At 39.5% G+C, this 21,757-nt stretch overlaps 1 protein-coding gene across 1 annotated transcript; it reads right to left on the reverse strand.

The window, feature by feature from the left end:
- Window positions 1-1,077: 1,077 nt before the first annotated feature.
- LOC116875974 (keratin-associated protein 9-1-like) lies at window positions 1,078-19,651 on the reverse strand. Its single transcript, XM_032871810.1, has 4 exons — window positions 19,298-19,651; window positions 9,745-10,249; window positions 6,059-6,100; window positions 1,078-1,583 (listed from the first exon to the last, which is right to left on the reverse strand). The coding sequence occupies exons 1-4, from the start codon at window positions 19,649-19,651 to the stop codon at window positions 1,078-1,080; spliced, it is 1,407 nt and encodes a 468-aa protein (XP_032727701.1).
- Between the last annotated feature and the right edge of the window lie 2,106 nt (window positions 19,652-21,757).

Raw genomic sequence — 21,757 nt, forward strand, 5'->3', positions numbered from 1 at the left:
TCTGCCTTTACTCCAGTACTTTTAACTGTGCCTCCCAAGTAATAAATGCTCAATAAATACTATTTGGATGAATGAATGAAGAAATTGGCTTTTGGGAGGGTCAATGAAAGCAGACGCACTTTCCAGTGAAAACACTGGGTCCCCATTTTCCCATGGAAGCAATTGACAGGAACTCAGGAATACCCTCTTATGTGGTCATGCAGTCTACACATTGCCCCAGTTTCCACCAAACACTTCATCTTATTAAGGGCATGCTTTACTCATCTAGGCAAACTGCCTGTCCCTTGAATTCATAAGGATCTGAAACTTCTCTATCAAAAGGAAAAAAAATGAGACTTGACTAAAGCCCTATCATAAATAGAGTCAGAATCAGTGGAAATTTGATTTGCTGCGTGGATGACACCAGTGTCATTGAGTTCAAGTCCAAATACGAATCTGTAGACTCTGCTGAGCAATAGATTGCATAGCTATGGTGGCTGGTGTGATGCATGAAACATGTATTGTGTTATTTTTGCTTTTATCTACCTACAGTCTTCCAAACTTCTAGTATTCACTTTTTTGTTTATTTTCCTAGGACAGGTTCATAGTGTTAGGTGATTTGCCCATGAAATAAGGAGGCACATATGAAAGATTCAGGCAGTGAATAATGGAAACTATTTATTGAGCAGTGACAAGACCATATGTGTTTGCTGCAGGTGTAAGTCAAATACAGTTGCCTACCAGCTGAAGACAAAATCTTAAGAGAGCAGTAATCACACTGAATTGTTAATGCAGGGAATTGTAACTTTATTTTGGTACAAAAATATATCAGGTTACAGTAAAGGCCTAGAAAAGGGAAGTTAGGAGAATGATTTCACCAATTGTCAAAGGGTAAAATTTGTTACTGTATAAGCAACTGTGTAAGCAAGCTCCATGCCACATCCATCTTCTTCAACAGTGTGATTGGTTCCTCCATGGAATCAAGGCCCAATTCAGTTGAGCAGCATCATTTCCACTCCATGTGTTTAAAAAGCACAAAAGGAGGGTCTACAAATGTGGGACAGAGGTAAACAAAGTTGGTAGTCACAGGGAAGGGTCTCAACAGCAAGAGGAGGCACAGCACATGGGGCGGGGGCAGGTGGAGATGACACAGGTGGGGCGATAGCAAGTGGTGTGGCAGGAGACCTGGCCACAGACTGGGCGCAGGCAGCAGGAGGGGCAGCAGCAGGAGGGGCAGCTGCAGCTGGAGCCACAGCAGCTGGAGCCACAGCAGGAGGGGCGGCAGCAGCTAGAAATGCAGCAGGAGGGGCGGCAGCAGCTAGTGCCACAGCAGCTGGAGCCACCGCAGTTGGATCCACAGCAGGAGGGGCGGCAGCAGCTGGAAATGCAGCAGCTAGGCCTGCAGCAGCTGGAGCCACAGCAGCTGGAACCACAGCAGGAGGGCTGGCAGCAGCTGGACACACAGCAGCTGGGGCGGCAGCAGGTGGTCCTGCAGCAGGTGGTCTGGCAGCAGCTGGGGCAGCAACAGGTCTCCTTGCCACAGCCCTGGTCAGAGCAGATGGAGCCACAACAGGAGTTGACCATGATGTCAGAAGGTGGAGGTTCTGATATTAGGAAGAGAGTGAGTTTAGTGAATTTGAAAATCCCTGTGCTGCTTGTCCTCTTTTATACTCTGCTGAAGCTGCTGTGTTTTTATCCTGGACCATTTCCTAGTTTTCTTTTCCTGAAGAAGTATTAGTCATTAAATTAAATCACTGTGTTTTTCTGGTTAAATATTTTCAGATGAGGAAAAATAAGATATCCTGTTCTGGGTATGTTAAGGTTTCCAATCTGGTTATTCTCAAAATTGTCTTTCCTATTTTCTTTTTTTTTATTATTATTTTTATTTTTTTTTAAATTTTCAACATAACAGTATTCCTTGTTTTTGCACCACACCCAGTGCTCCATGCAATCCGTGCCCTAATACCCACCACCTGGTTCCCCCAACCTCCCAACCCCCCTCAGATTGTTTTTCAGAGTCCATAGTCTCTCATGGTTCACCTCCCCTTCCAATTTCCCCCAACTCCCTTCTCCTCTCTAACTCCCCTTGTCCTCCATGTTATTTGTTATGTTCCACAAATAAGTGAAACCATATGATAATTGACTCTCTCTGCTTGACTTATTTCACTCAGCATAATCTCTTCCAGTCCCGTCCATGTTGCTACAAAAGTTGGGTATTCATCCTGATGGAGGCATAATACTCCATAGTGTATATGGACGACATCTTCCTTATCCATTCATCTGTTGAAGGGCATCTTGGTTCTTTCCACAGTTTGGTGACCGTGGCCATTGCTGCTATAAACATTGGGGTACAGATGGCCCTTCTTTTCACTACATCTGTATCTTTGAGGTAAATACCCAATAGTGCAATTGCAGGGTCATAGGGAAGCTCTATTTTTACTTTCTTGAGGAATCTCCACACTGTTCTCCAAAGTGGCTGCACCAACTTGCATTCCCACCAACAGTGTAAGAGGGTTCCCCTTTCTCCACATCCCCTCCAACACATGTTGTTTCCTGTCTTGCTAATTTTGGCCATTCTAACTGGTGTAAGGTGATACCTCAATGTGGTTTTAATTTCAATCTCCCTGATGGCTAGTGATGATGAACATTTTTTCATGTGCCTGATAGCCATTTGTATGTCTTCATTGGAGAAGTGTCTGTTCATATCTTCTGCCCATTTTTTGATATGATTATCTGTTTTGTGTGTGTTGAGTTTCAGGAGTTCTTTATAGATCCTGGATATCAATATTTTGTCTGTACTGTCATTTGCAAATATCTTTTCCCATTCCGTGGGTTGCCTCTTTGTTTTCTTGACTGTTTCCTTTGCTGTGCAGAAGCTTTTGATTTTGATGAAGTCCCAAAAGTTTATTTTGGCTTTTGTTTCCTTTGCCTTTGGAGACATATCTTGAAAGAAGTTGCTGTGGCTAATATTGAAGAGGTTACTGCCTATGTTCTCCTCTAGGATTCTGATGGATTCCTGTCTCACATTGAGGTCTTTTATCCATTTTGAGTTTATCTTTGTGTATGGTGTAAGAGAATGGTCGAGTTTCATTCTTCTACATATAGCTGTCCAGTTTTCCCAGCACAATGTATTGAAGAGACTGTCTTTTTTCCACTGTATATTTTTTCCTGTTTTGTCAAAGATTATTTGACCATAGAGTTGAGGGTCCATATCTGCTTTGAAATTGGAGCTCAATCACAAGGAAAAGTTCAGAAGGAACTCAGACACCTGGAAGCTAGAGACCACCTTGCTTAAGAATGCTTGGATCAACCAGGAGATCAAAGAAGAACTGAAACAATTCATGGAAACCAATGAGAATGAAGACACTTCGGTCCAAAACCTATGGAATACAGCAAAGGCGGTCCTAAGGGGGAAATACATAGCCATCCAAGCCTCCCTCAAAAAAATTGAAAAATCCAGAACACACCAGCTGTCTCTACACCTTAAAGAACTGGAGAATCAACAACAAATCAAACCAACTCCATACATAAGAAGGGAAATAATCAAGATTAGAGCCGAGATCAATGAGGTAGAAACCAGAGATACAGTAGAACGTATCAATGAAACTAGAAGCTGGCTTTTTGAAAGAATCAATAAGATCGATAAACCATTGGCCACACTAATCCAAAAGAAAAGAAAGCCCAAATTTATAAAATTATGAATGAAAAGGGAGAGATCACAACTAACACCAAGGAAGTAGAAACAATCATCAGAAGTTATTATCAACAGTTATATGCCAATAAGCTAAGCAACCTAGATGAAATGGATGCATTCCTGGAAAACTATAAACTCCCAAAATTGAACCAGGAAGAAATTGACAACCTGAATAGACCGATATCTAGTAACGAGATTGAAGCAGTGATCAAAAACCTCCCAAAAAACAAGAGCCCAGGACCTGATTGATTCCCTGGGGAATTCTACCAAACTTTCAAAGAAGAAATAACACCTATTCTCCTGAAGCTGTTTCAAAAAGTTGAAGCAGAAGGAAAACTTCCAGACTCTTTCTATGAAGCCAGCATTACCCTGATCCCCAAACCAGGCAAAGACCCTACCAAAAAGGAGAATTTCAGACCAATATCACTGATGTATATGGATGCTAAGATTCTCAACAAGATCCTAGCAAACAGGATCCAACAGCACATTAAAAAGATTATCCACCATGACCAGGTGGGATTCATTCCTGGGCTACAAGGATGGTTCAACATTCGCAAATCAATCAGTGTGATAGAACAAATTAATAAGAGAAGAGAGAAGAACCACATGGTCCTCTCAATTGATGCAGAAAAAGCATTTGACAAAATCCAGCATCCGTTCCTGATTAACACGCTTCAAAGTATAGGGATAGAGGGAACATTCCTGAACTTCATAAAATCTATCTGTGAAAGACCCACAGCAAATATCATCCTCAATGGGAAAAAGCTTGCAGCCTTCCCGTTGAGATCAGGAACATGACAAGGATGCCCACTCTCACCACTCTTGTTCAACATAGTATTAGAAGTCCTAGCAACAGCAATCAGACAACAAAGAGAAATAAAAGGTATGCAAATTGGCAATGAAGAAGTCAAACTCTCTCTCTTTGCAGATGACATGATTCTTTATATGGAAAACCCAAAATACTCCACACCCAAACTACTAGAACTCATACAGCAATTCAGTAACATGGCAGGATACAAAGTCAATGTACAGAAATCAGTGGCTTTCTTATACACTAACAATGAAAATACAGAAAGGGAAATTAGAGAATCGATTCCATTTACTATAGCACCAAGAACCATAAGATACCTGGGAATAAACCTAACCAAAGAGGTAAAGGATCTGTACTTGAGGAACTACAGAACACTCATGAAAGAAATTGAAGAAGACACAAAAAGATGGAAGACCATTCCATGCTCTTGGATCGGAAGAATAAACATTGTTAAAATGTCTATACTGCCTAGAGCAATCTATACTTTTAATGCCATTCTGATCAAAATTCCACCAGCATTTTTCAAAGAGCTGGAGCAAATAATCCAGAAATTTTTATGGAACCAGAAGAGACCCCGAATCACTAAGGAAATGTTGAAAAACAAAAATAAAACTGGGGGCATCACGTTACCTGATTTCAAGCTTTACTACAAAGCTGTGATCACCAAGACAGCATGGTACTGGCATAAAAACAGACACATAGACCAGTGGAACAGAGTAGAGAGCCCAGATATGGACCCTCAACTCTTTTCTATTGTCTTGTTTGTCAAAAGGGCCCATTGCATGGGTTCCATCATTGAGGTTTACCTGTGATCTGGGTATCACTCCATGATGTTGTTTGGACAAATTATTCACATGATGCCAGGGTCTTTTTGATGTCAAAAGAGAGGTAGAGAAGTGAGTTGGGGGAAATTGGAGGGGGAGACGAACCATGAGAGACTGTGGACTCTTAGAAACAAATGGAGGGTTTTGGAAGGAAGAGGGGGTGGGAGGTTGGGTGAATCTGGTGGTGGGTTTTATGGAGGGCACATATTGCATGGAGCACTGGGTGTGGTACCTAAAGAATGAATTCTGGAACACTGAAAAGAAATTTAAATAAGTAAATAAATAAATATTTAAAAATTTGCTAGGGAAAAAAAAAGAGAGAGGTAGAATTATAGTAGGGGATAGAAAAAAGTTCATCTTTATGAGAAACCTGTGGGCTATGAGGAAGACAGACCCTATCTGTGAGTCATAAATTCTCATCAGAGAATAGACTCTGGCTGTTTCAAAGTATGTGCAAGGTATCACTTCCTGTGTTCAATTTGAAACCATTACCAACAACTCATTATTTGTAAATATTAAAAAATATTTGGAGCTTCTTTGAAGGGACTCTCACTGGTCCACTATGGGACAGCTTCAGTAGCAAAATGAATAGTGATAGTAATGGATTTTAACCCATTAAAAAAACCCACAAGTCCATATTGAGACTAATTAAAGAAATGAAAAGAAAGATGAGGAAGTTATCCATGGTAGTAGAATGTCAACTAATAAATGTAGAAGGAAAAACTGAGTTTAAAAAAAATCACCATTTACCCCTCATAATAACTTGATTCAGGTAAATATCATCAATGGAGGCTACAGCGAATAGGTGAAAGTTTGTTGGGGGACAAGATATTTGGACATTTTAAAAATATCTCCTCATTGGTCATTTATTAATTTCAAAGGGGAAAATGCTAACTTTGCTGTGGAGAAACTTGAGAAAAAAAGCTTAACCATGGGATCAATGTTAGCATTGTTAATAATAAGACAAATGGTCACGTGTCTCCCTAAGTCACACACTGAAAGGACACATCATGTATGTAGTATTCCTGTCAAAATGCATCACCCAAATGTTCTTGGAATCGTCAGAAACAAAAGCAAAAATCATACCACACAGAAATAACTGCTATGAAAGGAAAACTCAGAATTAAAGAAGCAGTAAGCCCAAGGAAAAGAAACCACACACAGGTTACATGGGATGTCCACAGGAAAAATGTTACAAAGTATGCAAGAGGGAAAAATATTACAAAATATGCAAGAGGGTATTCCACCATGAGCAGCATAGTAGATTCAAGAAAAGAAAATGTAACCTCAAGAATTGAGATAATTGAAGATTATGAAGACTATAAATAAATTGGAGTTCAAAGAGGTTCTTAAATCTGTGGTTTGATGTTTCCATCACTTTTGTTAAATTGCCCATCATCTATCTCTTTGTTTATAGCTTCTTTCCTGTTCTCTTTTCCTGGGACTCAAGTTTATGTGTACATTTGATCTTCTTTCACTTTGTTCCATGTGTACCTCATGCTCTTGTCTGTATTTTTAAACCTTTTTTCTTTTTGTATTTTAGTGTGGATATTTTCTATTTCCGGTGTGCTCTTTCTTCTGTCCAATCTGCTAAACCCCTTTATTGAGTTCTGAGTTTCGGGTTTTGAATTTTTTAATTCTAGGATTTTCACTAGACTTTTCATTTTTGTTTTTATTTTTGTTTTTACATATTTTGGTTCTCTGATAAAATTTGCCATTTTTTCATCTATTACTTTAAATATATTAATCATAGTTATTTTAAAGTTAGTTTTAATTGTTTATATGGATCATTTCTGAGTATATTTCTACTGTATTTTCCTTGGTTTTATTAATTTGATCCTTTTTTCCTCTGGCATATCTATTTTTAATTGAATACCAGACATTTTATATGAAAAAACTGGAGAGGCCTAAGGTGACTTTATCTTCCAACGTAAAGGATTTAATTTTCTTCTAAGACTATGGGACGCTCAATCCTGCCTGCATAGATCAATTCCCAGTGCTTAAAATCAATTATTCTCTTAATTTTATCCAGTTCTTATAGTTATCCTCATTGAGAGGTTCAGTCTGATACCAGCTACTTTGTCATAGCTGGATGTAGAATTCTGTCCTTTGATTTTTTTTTTTTTTCAAGTTGCCACTCTTTTTTGGACACTGTGTTCTATTACTTGCCTTCCCTCTGACTATTCCTTTCCAGTGCCTGTGTTTGCTCTTGCTCTTCCTTCAGCTTTCCCATAGCCCAAGTTATAGATGTCTGCTCTGTAGACATTTCCTATGACCCGGGAAATCACCTGCAGGCCCGAAGCATTAAAACCCGTTTTCAGATTTGTGAGCACCTCTCTTACATACTGTAGTTGGCAAGCTCTATGATGACAGCTGGTACTCACGTCCTTGTGTGATCCCTTCCCCTTGAGTGTGAGCTAGACATGGTGATTCATTTGGAAAATAATGGAATTCAGCAGTACTAAGAATATGTCACTCTCAAGATTAGGTTATTATAAGCTTGTGGCTTCCATCTTGGGTTTTCTTGCTACTTTTCTCACTTTCTTAGATTACTTGCTCTGGGGGGAGCCAGATGGCATGGTGCCTGAACAGCCCACATGGTGAGTGAGGAACTGGTCCCCTGCCAGCAGCCATGTGAGCGAGCTTGGAAGTAGATTTTTCTGCCTTCATAGGAATACAGCCCTGGTCAACGGACTTGCCGGCAATCTCAAGAGAGAGCCCAACTTGCCACTTTTGGATTGCTAACCCTCAGAAAGTATGTGAGATAATAAATGTTTGTTGTTTTAAGCTACCAGATTTTAGGATAACTTGTTACACAACAAGTGTAGATAACTAATATGCAAACCAAGTCCATGTGTGTGAAATTCTGGATTTTCCATTAAATCCAGGGTGGGGCTTTTTTGTTGTTGTTGTTATTGTTTTCTTTCCAATTCTTCCACCTACACTCTTTTTCTTTAAGATTTTCTTTATTGTTAAAGAAAAAGTACTGATAGAGCCTCTCTCTCTAAAAAAAAAAAAAAAGACAAAAACCAACCCAAATTTTTATGCTTAAGCCAACTGATGGTGCAACTAATTTTCATCTACCATCTCAGATCTATTAGGAATTTTGTAACTTGAGTGGAGTTGAGAAATAATGTCCCTAGGCAAGTTAAATTAATTTATGGAGTTAAACACAATCATGACTCAGTCCCACTGTATTACTTATTAGCTCTGCAACTCTCAGAATATGCATTTAGTACAAAGCTTGCTAAATCTTTCTCCTGCTTTCACTAGCATGAGTTCATCAGAAATTTATTTTTAATTCTATTTTTTTTTTTTAACTGGGATAGAGTCCATAAGGATTTGGGAGTATTCTGGGCTTACTAAGAACCAAACTAGTACGTTGATTGGTTTCTTGTCAGTCCCACACTCCTCATAATATTTGTTGACAAAGTGCTCCTAAACATGGCTATAAGTACACATCCCAGAAAAGTCATTAAGAGAGGGAAATATTAAAATTTGAGTACTTTCCATTTTCTGCTATGCTCCAACTACTCAGGGTGATTGATTTTCCTGAAAGATCATTATTTTGTTAATTGTTGGAGATGAAGTTAGAGAAGCTGAGAGGGTAATAAATTGGATTACATAGGAGATGGATAGACCATAAGGAGGACCCCCTGGTTTTCCAAGAAAAGGGAAGAAAAAGGGAGTTGGGGGAAAGGAAGGGAGACAGAGGGATGAGACATCTTTCAGGAGTGGAATTGTAGGGCAAAGTAGGCTTTCAGAAATATTGAAGAAAGGCTTGCTGTGCTATACAACTCTTCTCATCCATGCCCCCGAATTTTTTACATAAAAATCTTTATGATTCTTCAGTGCATTTGGACATTCTGTATATTGTTATTTCTGTGTTAATTGGTTGGTTGGTTTTTAATGTCACACTCCACGTTCAGATTTTCCTGAAGGTGAGAACAGGGACTAGAAAACCTGATACAGTGGCATGTTGGCTATAATTTCCCAGGAAATGAGGACACTGCCAAACAGCAGACACAAGAACATTGTATTTCTAGGCCAAGAAAGTGGAGCTTTATTCAAAAGTAGCAATAAAATACGGAAATCTTCCTATAAAAGGAACACAGACTTTTGGATTTGAGGCTGTGACAGCAGTGCCCTTGCAGGCTCTGCTGGAATTTCTGTGTTTGGGGCAGGGTGACATGGTGCCCAGAAATCAAAAGGTCAGAAATAGAATTTGGGCAATTCTAGTAATTTCTTTCTATGAATATCACCTAATTTCATATTCTGGGCCCACTTGAGGAAAAGGTGAGAGTTTGGCCTGAGGCTGGGATGTAGACACATAGTTGCTAGGAATGGCCACCTCCAAGGTATCCATATGGTGTATGGAGTCTGTTGCTATGATGAACCCAATGAAGGGAGAGGGTGGGTTCGGGAAGGGGCTCAGCAGCAGGAGGAGGCACAGCACATGGGGCGGGGGCAGGTGGAGATGACACAGGTAGGGCGATAGCAAGTGGTGTGGCAGGAGACCTGGCCACAGACTGGGCGCAGGCAGCAGGAGGGGCAGTAGCAGGAGGGGCGGCAGCAGCTGGAGCCACAGCAGGAGGGGTGGCAGCAGCTAGAAATGCAGCAGGCAGGGCGGCAGCAGCTGGAGCCACAGCAGCTGGAACCACAGCAGGAGGGCTGGCAGCAGCTGGACACACAGCAGCTGGGGCGGCAGCAGGTGGTCCTGCAGCAGGTGGTCTGGCAGCAGGTGGGGCGGCAGCAGCTAGAGATGCAGCAGCTGGGCCTGCAGCAGCTGGAACCACAGCTGGAAGGGCAGCAGCATGTTTCCTGGCAGAGGCCATGACCGCAGCCCTGGCCAGAGCAGACAGAGTCACAAGAGGAATTAACCATGGTGTCAGAGGGTGGAAGTTGTGGGTGTGTTTCCAAGAGAGTGAGTTTGGAGGTGTCCTTGCCACATGACTCCTTTTATACCCTGCTTAGGGACTTCTGTGATTATGAAAAGACGATTTCCTTCATTTTGTTTATATGACTACAAATGCAGTTAGTAAATTAAATCATTATATTTTTCTAGTAAAAACTCCCCATGAATAGAAAATAGTTATTTCCCTTTTCTCAAGTTCCCCAGGGTTTTCATGTGAATCACTTCTTATTTGTTCCTTTGTTTTCAGTGTCACAAGCCTTTAATCTCTGGGTATCATGTGACACAGGTAGGTCCCTGTCTTTTCTCTGTTTCTCATATTGCAATGATTTTGGAAGAGCTTCTGATGGAGAAGAATCTCTAGTGGAAAATTAATATTTCAATAGATGGAATGCTGGTAGAAAAAAAGGAAGTTAGCTCCTTCTTTTTGAGGGTAAGAAGTGGGGAGACTTATGGTTCATTGTGTATATTCTGGTGGTCATTGGGTTAATGAAATTCCTACAACATTCCAAGCTGTGTTATTTCTCATCACTCTGATGTACTTTGAAACAGTTAGCAGCAACTCAAGATTTTTAAATAACAAAGAGTCATCTGGGATTGATCTGTGTTGATTTTCAGAAATGTCTTCTGGGCTGGGCTAGCGTAATTGGGCTGATAGTTTTTTATCTGTTTTTTGAAATGTCAAAATATGCCCTGGTTATACTTTATGACATTTTTATTGAAAAATTTTCAAATATTATAACCTAAAATGTCTGTCAGTTTTTGTGGTATCATTTATGTTTTAAGATTTTCTTGGAAGCATGAAGGGGAATATAAATATTTTTGTTCTTGCATGTACTTACATAGTAATTACAGCCATAAAAAGTTTTATAATCAAGGCCACATCTGGTTCACTCCTAAGAGGTATTCTTCAGTGCCACAGATATTCAGGGAATAAAATATTCAAGGAAAAAGCAAGTTACATTCATGATAGTCCCTCTTCCTGCAAAGTCTCTTGTGAGCTCAGTGTTTTCCTGGTTATTTTTCCCATTGAGTTCAAATGCCACCTTCCTCCTGTATCTTCCTTGGCACGACTCAAAGTAAAGTCTTTTCTCCATTGCAGTTCGGTTGTTCTTTGTACATACGTAGGTTCCATCATATCATTTTCTACCAGAAATGCATTTATGTTTCTGGTTCCCTCTAGAATATAAACTCCATTAGGGCAAGGACTATGCTTTACTCGTTTTTGTATCCCCAGAGCCTGAAAGAGAATGATTTTGATAAAGGAGATCTCTGTTTAATGAGCATAGATGTTGTCTCAGCCATCAGAGAAGACGCATTGACCTTTTGTTGTTCAAGAGAAAGAACAACAGTTGAGAAGGGGCGTAACTCTGGCTTGTGATGGTGAGAGGGAAGTGTCTGGAAGGTATACTTTAAGAAGTAGTGAGAGATAAGTTGAGATTGCTAGAATGAGGGAGAGAGTGTGTATAGTCTTATATTTCAGGAGAAATGGTGGGTCTATTAAAAGCCATTAGGCAGGAATGCAATATATACATGCCATATATAGTTTAAGTTTTTGATTTGCCATTAGAAATGCCAAAATACACTTGGCTTTCTGGGGAGAGATGCTAAGGTTGAAGTGGAGCAAGGTGAGCGGTGTGCTTATAGACTCCAGTGATGATAATGAGCATAATGATCACTTCAAAGCAAAGGCTTGAACCAAATTGAAGATAGAGGTATAAGGAAGGTTTTTCATAAAACTTATAAAACATACTCCATCCGTTTTTTTATGTATTTTATAACTCTCCATGTATATAATACATGCCTTTTCCTCCTAAAAGCCAGTAATTTGAAGTTTTAAGGGATAAATAAATTAGAAACCATTTATGTGCTAAAAAAAGAACTGAAGCCATTTGGAGATAAGGAAGAGATATTTGGTATAATTACACACTAATTATACCTGTTCTTTTAAGGAGCCTACACAAAATGAAAACACAGTGGATTGTGGAATTCTTGTCCTTCTTTGCTTCCTTCTCCAGGCTCTGAGTATTACCTGCTGAGTACTTTGCTAGATGCTGCAGTAACACAACACCCAGCACCTTATGCAGTTGTTTCAGTGGTTTACACAGATTAGCGCATTTGCCAGTACTAACTGCCCAGTGCAGTAAGCTTCACTATAATCTCCCCTTTACAGATGAGGAAACTGAGGCACAGGGAGAATTAAAACCAATAAATAGGAAACAATGATTTGTTTCCAGGCAACCCAGCACTGGAGTCCACATTTTTAAGCTCTGTATATTCTGCCTCTGAAAAGTCAGATGGGAAAGAAATTGTCTTTACCTTCATGTTACCCTAGGTTAATAATGCACTGTACATTATTAACATACAAATAAGCATGAAACTTACATAGAGTCGTTTGAAACTCCACTGTCAGCAAATATCTATGGACATGTATTCTGGGGGATTTCAGATTCCGTTTCATGGGCCTAAGGGGCTAAGAGCCCCCTGATGTTCACTATTCATATAATATTTTTCTGTTTCTTTTTGGAATTAGCTGTGACCATCATGCATTTTTCTAAATAATTCAAACTAAAATCTGTAGTCCCTTCCAGATGATGTTATTTATATTGTAATAAAGGAGAACATGTAATACTTAAACAGTTCCCTTGGAATTTACCTCTATACCCCAAACATGCTTGCTGATTATATAATTCTTCTCTTAGATAGTAGGGAAAGTGCATACCCAGGAAAGCTGCCTCAATCGAAGCAACTGAATTTTGATGTGATACCACAATGGTGCCTACCATTTTCCCCTGGGGGATGGAAAACTTTCCCCCAACCCCAAGTCTTCCTACTGTTTGAATCAGGCCTCTAGTCATAACCACTGAGCTGGGCTGTGTGTTGTAGCTCTGTGTCCACCCTTCTATCCATATAAGCTTTGGCAAGACCAGCATTGCTAAGACATGAAAAGAAATCTCCTTTAAGAAGGAATGTAGGAAAAGTTCAAAGGTTGCTTAGCATTGTCTTGGATAGGGAAGAAGTAGAGGGTAAAAACCCAAAAAACTAGTCTCTGGTGAAATATTTTTATATTTTGCATCTTTTATATTTTAAAATTTAAACATCTTGAATATCATTTTTTCACATGTATTCCTCTCACCTATTTCACAGTCACCTAGGTTCCCCCCCTTGAAGGCAACCAGAGCTTCCAGTTTTTTGTTACTCATTCTGAAGATATTTAACACATAAGGAATAAGAATATTTATTCATTTCTTTCATCTATACAAATGGTAGTACATCAGTCATGATCTTCCTGCTTTGTTTTTTCACATGAAGCATTCAGGTAGTATATAGATTGCTTTGCCATTCTTTCTTTCTTTTTAATTATTTTTATTTTTTTATAAACATGTAATGTATTATTAGCCCCAGGGGTACAGGTCTGTGAATCTCCAGGTTTACACACTTCACAGCACTCACCATAGCACATACCCTCCCCAATGTCCATAACCCCACCACCCTCTCCCTACCCCCCTCCACCCTCCCCAGCATCCCTCAGTTTGTTTTGTGAGATTAAGAGTCTCTTATGATTTGTTTCCCTCCCGATCCCATCTTGTTTCATTTATTCTTTTCCTACCCCCCAAAACCCCCATGGTGCATCTCCACTTCCTCACATCAGGGAGATCATATGATAGTTGTCTTTCTCCAATTGACTTATTTCGCTAAGCATAATACCCTCTAGTTCCATCCATGTTGTCTCATATGGCAGGATTTCATTTCTTTTGATGGCTGCATAGTGTTCCATTGTATATATATACCACCTCTTCTTTATCCATTCATCTGTTGATGGACATCTAGGTTCTTTCCATAGTTTGGCTATTGTGGACATTGTTGCTATAAACATTCAGGTGCACATGCCCCTTCGGATCACTACGTTTGTATCTTTAGGGTAAATACCCAGTAGTGCAATTGCTGGGTCATAGGGAAGCTCTATTTTCAACTTTTTGAGGAACCTCCATGCTGTTTTCCAGAGTGGTTGCACCAGCTTGCATTCCCACCAACAGTGTAGGAGGTTCCCCTTTCTCCACATCCTCGCCAGCATCTGTCATTTCCTGACTTGTTAATTTTAGCCATTCTGACTGGTGTGAGGTGGTATCTCATTGTGGTTTTGATTTGCATTTCCCTGATGGCGGGTGATGTTGAGCACTTTTCATGTGTCTGTTGGCCATCTGGATGTCTTTGCAGAAATGTCTGTTCATGTCCTCTGCCCATTTCTTGATTGGATTATTTGTTCTTTGGGTGTTGAGTTTGCTAAGCTCTTTATAGCTTTTGGATACTAGCCCTTCATCTGATATGTCATTTGCAAATATCTTCTCCCATTCTGTCAGTTGTCTTTTGGTTTTGTTATGGTAGCATTGTATTCCATTTATGAAGGCATTATAATTTATTAAATCAGTTTTCCACTGCTGGATATTTCATTTGCTTTTAGTCTTTTGAGATTACATATGATGCTGCAGTGAATAAGCCTGTTCATACATAATTTCACATGTGTGAGTGTTTTCTGTAGAATAAATTCCTACAGGAAATAGAGTAGCTGGATCAAAGAGTATACATTTGTTCATAATATTTGTTAGATAATGCCAGCTTCACCTTCCATAGAGATTATACCATTTTACACATCTACCAGCAATATGTGAATGTTTTGTCTTTCCCCATTTTTATTAATGCAATGATACACAGGATACACAAATACATAAATACATATATAGCAATATGTATCTATGTATATAGACACCTGTGTATTTATCTTTAATCTTGGTATGATAGGTGATATGATAGGTGAAAAAGTTTCTCTAGGTTTTTTTTTCTTCTTCAAATTTTAATTTAAATTCTAGTTAGTTAACATATAGTTTAATATTGGTTTCAGGAGTAGAATTTAATGATTCATCACTTACGTATAATACCCAGTGGCCATCCCAAGTGCCCTCCTAAATACCCATCACCAATTTAGCCCATCCCCCACCCACCTCCCCTCCCTATGTAATTTTTAAAAAATTTCTTGTTATTAACATATAATTTATTATTAGCCCCAGGGGTACAGGTCTGTGAATCACCAGGTTTATACACTTCACAACACTCTATGTGATTTTCTTTTTTAAAAGATTTTATTTATTTGACAGCGAGAGAGACAGTAAGAGAGGGAACACAAGCAGTGGGAGTAGGAGAGGGAGAAGCAGGCTCTCTGTGGAGCAGGGAGCCTGACGCAGGGCTCTATCCCAGGACCCTCGGATCATGACCTGAGCTGAAGACAGATGCTTAACATGACTGAGCCACCCAGGTGCCCCTCTCTATGTGATTTTCATTTGTATTTCCCTTATTGTAAGTGGGATTGAGCAGCTCTTCAGATGTTTAAGGCTACTGGTATTTCCTTTTCTTTTTTAAAAAAATTGATTAATTAATTAATTTGACAGAGATCACAAGTGGGCAGAGAGGCAGGCAGAGAGAGAGAGAGAGGGAGAAGCAGGCTCCCCACTGAGCAGAGAGCCCGATGTGGGGCTTGATCCTAGGACCCTGAGATCATGACCTGAGCTGAAGACAGAGGCTTTAACCTACTGAGCCACCCAAGTGCTACGGTATCCCCTTTTCTATAAGAAAAAATTATAGAAATCATGTAGAAAAATTATAGAAAATTTTCTATATTTATTATGTTTTTATGTTTTTCTACTGTGGTTAGCCTTTATACATTGATTTTATGTAATATGAATTTCACATATTTTTCCTAGTTTGTCTTTCTTCTTTGACTTTGCTTATGTCATTTTTGCCATGCAGCTGTTTACTTTTGATATAGTCAAATTTATTAATCTCTTCTTTTATGACTTCCGGGTTGGTGTCATACTTTGAAAGACCGTTCCAGTTATAATTTTGTATAAACTTTGTTTTATAATTTCTTCTGTTCATAGTTTCATGTTTTATATTTTCAAATATTTAATCCATCAGGATACCAAGATGTGAGGTTTAAATGTTTTTAAATCTGATGTGACCATAACCTAACACCACTTATTAGGCAATGCATTTTTTTCCCCTGCTGATTTAAGATACCACCTTTTCATATACTAAATTTCCTTATGTATTTGAGTCTATTTCTGGACTTGCTTTTTCAAATTCATTGATGATTTTTCACTCATGAATGCCACAATTATCAATGTAAAGTACTAACTTGCTATTAATGGTTATCACGTCCAAGCCTACCTCACTAGATTATGGCAATGTGCTAGTGAACACAAACATCTGTGTAGCCAAACCATAAATCTATACTTGATTCTCTGCCATACCTGGCAGAAACTGAAACTGGCATGGAAAAGAATGCAGTAGGCAAGTCTGGAATGGCATAGAAGTCTGGCTAAGCTTGTTGTGCCTTCTATAAAGTTCTGATATATTAGTTACAACTGAAGCAACTGGGGGAAAGAGCTGTTTAATCACCAGGAGTCTGTTGTTAATCTCCAGGAACTGTCTTCCCATACACAGGACTGTTAAAAGTGTTTGTGGGGATTACAAGGCTCCCTTCAGCTATCTCCTTCATCAGAATAGTCTGAACTGGAATTCAGTATGCTTAGAGTTTACTACCTATGAGGGCTTGAGCAATTCCAGTGGTACATATTTAACACAGACAAATAAAACTGGATGAAGGACAGACTTAGTCCACGCTCTATTCACTTTAAATCCATCACAGCTCTGTGTTCGGTAAAGTCGGTGGGACCACAACCACACTTTCCCATTCATAACTGTTTCTACCTTGGTTTTCTCTGCTGCAGTATCTCTGGTATTACTTCTGGATTTTTTTTTAGAGCACTGCAACTCTCATGGAAATTACTGTACATTGAGTGCCTCTCTGTAGTAATCCTAAGAAGTTTGGCATGCTGCCCTTTGACTACTTCACCCAAATCCTTGCATAGGTCTTCAGGCATAGGGTAACTGCTCCTTGCTATTATGAGCCCTGGGTATTAAGTTATTCCTTGTTGCTTTCCCTAAAAGTTCTGTCCACACTTTTGTAAATACTCCTTTTATTACACAGATTCAGATTGCTATCTTGTTACTGCTGTGATGTAGTTCTTGTTATAAAAACAGGAACTTTTAAGCCTCCTATACTTCAATGCTGAAAAGGCAGTATAAAACCTACACTCTTTGATTCAGGTCTAGCTAATTAAGCATAACATTAAAACAAGAGCCTGCATCCTATAATTAGTAGTTATCAAAGAGGAACATATGGGAGGATAAAAGATTTGTTAATTCTGGTGTGTGAATAGACAGGGTTGTATTCTGTAGAACATTTCAGAGTAAGTTGAAGCTGAAAATGTTTACCAGACATTTCTATGATATGCGAAGAATGTGATATGTAACCTGTATTGGGGTGAACCCCATTTTATATAAACTCCTATCTGGTTTGTCTCTTACTACTTCTCTTTTAATGTTAGAGATAATAACCCTTAATTGTGCTTGTTAAATTTTTGGGAAATATAACACAGCTAATAGATAAAACTGATATATGTACAATTTGAGTTTAAAATGTTTTTACTGTACTTCAGAACCAAAATGTATACACCCTCATGTTTCTATAAACATGATATTGTTATATATATTGTGACAATTTCTCACCTAAGGAGGATCATTCTTACCTGAGTCAGGATGCTAAGAAAACTGAGTCTCAAAGAAATATCCTGTAAATATTCTTTTAAGTAAAACCAGGCAAGGTAATAAAGGGCCAAAGTGGCGGGGGGAAACCGTCAAGAAGATGAGAAACTTCAGGAACATGAGAACTTTCATGAGACTCAGAAAATACGGAGTTTTGCTGTGAATTGTGTAAGACTGATGATTCACAGACCTGTACCCCTGAAACAAATAGTACATTATATGTTAATAAAAAATACGGAGTTTTGGTCTAGAAATTCTAAAATTTTGAGCATCTGTTAATGAAAAGTTTTAAAAATTTTTATGGAAAAGTTGCCATGGACTTCATAGAGTTTCAGAAATTTGGATTTAGAAGGTATAATTAATATTCTAAAAGAGAGTTTTTATGCTTAGAGAGGAAAGGAGGAAGGAGGAGAAAGTATCTGAGCTAGGTAGAACACCCGATATTTGCACAACCAATAATGGAACTTACTGGAAGTCGAAATATAGTCAGGTGAAATTTAGGTGACTTTATGATGTCATCTAACATACTTTTTTAAAAGGGACATTTGGGACATATACTAAAACTTAATTTTGAGGTATAGAGGACTGTGAAACAATTATGTAAACTTTCTTTGCTGTTTTATCAAAGACAGTAACAGTACTATCCTAGGATAGTATTCTAGTCCATGGTAGTGTTTCAAGAAAAATAACCAAAAAGAATATTTGTTGAGAGCTTACATTATGTGTCCTACCCTGTGCTGACTGTATTACTGGATTATGTCTTTATACCTTTGAAGAACATAGTGTGTTGTCCCCATTTCTCAGAGAAAGCAAACTGAGGCTTGGAGAGATTAAGCAATTTTGTCCATGTCATACAATGAATGCCTAGTGCAGTCTTGATTCCACTGCAAGTAACTGTTCTTGAACATATTCTCCTGCATTTGAAGCAAGATAGCCTTTGGTATGAGGTGATAGGTAAAGACACACACACACACACACATACACACACACACACACACACAGAAACGCACACATGCATGCATCAGGAGAAATGGCTGTTTATTAAAAACATATGAAAACAATGTCATGTAAGAGCATCATGATCAGTGTATACGTAGGATGAAGATATTGCTGGCCTGAAAATACATGCATTTGGGCCTGGGTTAAAAATCACTTGACAGTTGTTTTAATCTGTCCTTTCCTAGAACTGAATGGAACTCTGAATGCCAAATCAGAAGATGAATAGTTGGCAGCTAAGGAGTCCATTCCATAGTTACCGGTTGGCTCTAATGCATTTTATGTGACTTATAAAGATATCCATATGTCACAAAGATTTTAGGCAGAGAGACTCAGCAGCAGGAGGAGGCACAGCACATGGGGCGGGGGCAGGTGGAGATGACACAGGTAGGGCGATAGCAAGTGGTGTGGCAGGAGACCTGGCCACAGACTGGGCGCAGGCAGCAGGAGGGACAGCAGCAGGAGGGGCAGCTGCAGCTGGAGCCACAGCAGCTGGATCCACAGCAGGAGGGGCGGCAGCAGCTGGAGCCACAGCAGGAGGGGCGGCAGCAGCTGGAGCCACAGCAGCTGGATCCACAGCAGGAGGGGCGGCAGCAGCTGGATACACAGCAGCTGGGGCGGCAGCAAGTGGTTCTGCAGCATGTGGTCTGGCAGCAGGTGGGTTGGCAGCAACTGGAGCCACAGCAACTAGAACCACAGCAGGAGGGACGACAGCAGCTGGACATGCAGCAGCAGGGCTTGCAGCAGCTGGAGCCACAACAGGAGTTGACCATGGTGTCAGAGGGTGGAGGTTCTGGGTGCGTTTCCAGGAAAGTCAAGGTCTTGAGTGTGGAAGTCTTGTGCCGTGGCCTCTTATATACTGCCCAAACAGGGTGATTTGTCAACATGTCTTCCTTGTTGTTGTTTATCCAATATTTGAGTAATTATCAGATACAGTACTGTTTGACTAATGGTTTAAATGTGTTGGAAACAAATTTTCATTTCTAGATGTGATCAATTCTATCTGGTTTGCTTTTCCTCCTGATTCACACCCTCTGGCATCTTTTGGACCACTCTCTCCTCCTTTTCCTCCACAGAGGGATGTTGTGTGACAGGTAGTGTTTGCAATCACATTTCTTTCTGTCCCGTATCCCTTAACAGGATGGGATTAGGGCAATTATATTTCTGCTCTGTGCGTTTCTTCCAATGATCAGTGGGGAGGAAATCTCATGTGCATAGCATGGCATGTGGGAAGTGGCATGAGACAAGAGGAAAAGGACCTCTATTATGGGTCATTGTTGAGCAATGAGAAGGAGACAGCTCTACATGGTGTGACATTGCTGATCTCTTTGGCACTGAAATGGCTTTTCTTGGATGTTTCAAACTTTGGATCGTGTTCTTTACTCTAAAACCATGGTAGGCAATTATCCGTATGGTTCTTTTCACTACCATGTTCCATTGCTCGGAGTTGTTACTTTGCTGTCATATATATTTGTGTTGTTTTCTCCAGCTGGTCTTTAGATTCTGGAAGGCATAGCCTCATTTTTATTCCTCATCCCATTCTTAATTAAAAATACTCTTCAACAGAGCAGAGAAAATGTTGGCTAATCACAATGTGCCTCTCCTCAGAACTTACCTCTATAGCACAGGGTTGTTTTTTTTTTTTTTTGATCTATTTGAAATGTGAATGAATTTTAGTCAGTTTAACTTCATTTAGTTACTATTTCTACTTATCCTTTATTTAGTGATAGTCTAACTTGAACATGTATCATATCATCCAAAGGGCTTATTAATGTGGTTGGGACAATTCTTGGAGGTTCTAACTACAAGGTGGAACCCAAGGTTTGTCTGACCAGTACCCAGATGATATTGATGCTGAAGGACCCAAGGACCGTTAGAGACCTATTCCTTTATTCTGTTCATTCAAGCTTTGAGGAAGTACCTCTATCAAATTCCTGCTTGTTTATAAGGCAGATTTGTTGAGTGGATAATCTTGAGATACATATGTTGCCAGTAATTGGGGTTATACATGTGATTTAGAATTTGCTCCCCAGGAATTTACAGATAACTGTGACGATCACATACATGCGTGTGTGTGTGTGCACATGAACACGTATGCTTGCACATCAAAGGAGTGCAACATCAAAGGAGTATAATTTAACTAAAAGAGTGGTGTCTAAGATGAATTAGCCAAGGTGACAATTTGGTAAAGACACAGATTAATTTTTTTATGGTTAAAATTCTTTTTAAAAATTTTATTTATTTATTTATTTATTTATTTATTTATTTATTATTTTTATTAACATATAATGTATTATTTGTCCCAGGGGTACAGGTCTGTGAATCGCCAGGCTTACACATTTCACAGCACTCACCATAACACGTACCCTCCCCAGTGTCCATAACCCAACCACCCTCTCCATCACCCCCTCCCCCAGCAACCCTGTTTGTTTTGTGAGATTAAGAGTCTCTCATGGTTTCTCTCCCTCCTGATCCCATCTTGTTTCATTTTTTCCTTCCCTACCCCTCACAACTCCCCGCCCTGCCTCTAAAATTCCTCATATGAGAGGTCATATGATAATTGTCTTTCTCTGATTGACTTACTTCACTCAGCATAATACCCTCTAGTTCCATCCATGTCATTGCAAATGCCAAGATTTCACTTCTTTTGATGGCTGCATAGCATTCCATTGTGTGTGTGTGTATCACATCTTCTTAATCCATTCATCTGTTGATGGACATCTAGGTTCTTTCCATAGTTTGGCTATTGTGGACATTGCTGCTATAAACATTCAGGTGCATGTGTCCCTTCGGATCACTATATTTGTATCTTTAGGGTAAATACCCAGTAGTGCAATTGCTGGGTCATAGGGTAGCTCTATTTTCAGCTTTTCGAGGAA

Source organism: Lontra canadensis, unplaced genomic scaffold (genome assembly GCF_010015895.1).
Source record: "Lontra canadensis isolate GAN:19392208 unplaced genomic scaffold, GSC_riverotter_1.0 scaffold43, whole genome shotgun sequence".
NCBI lineage: Eukaryota > Metazoa > Chordata > Mammalia > Carnivora > Mustelidae > Lontra > Lontra canadensis.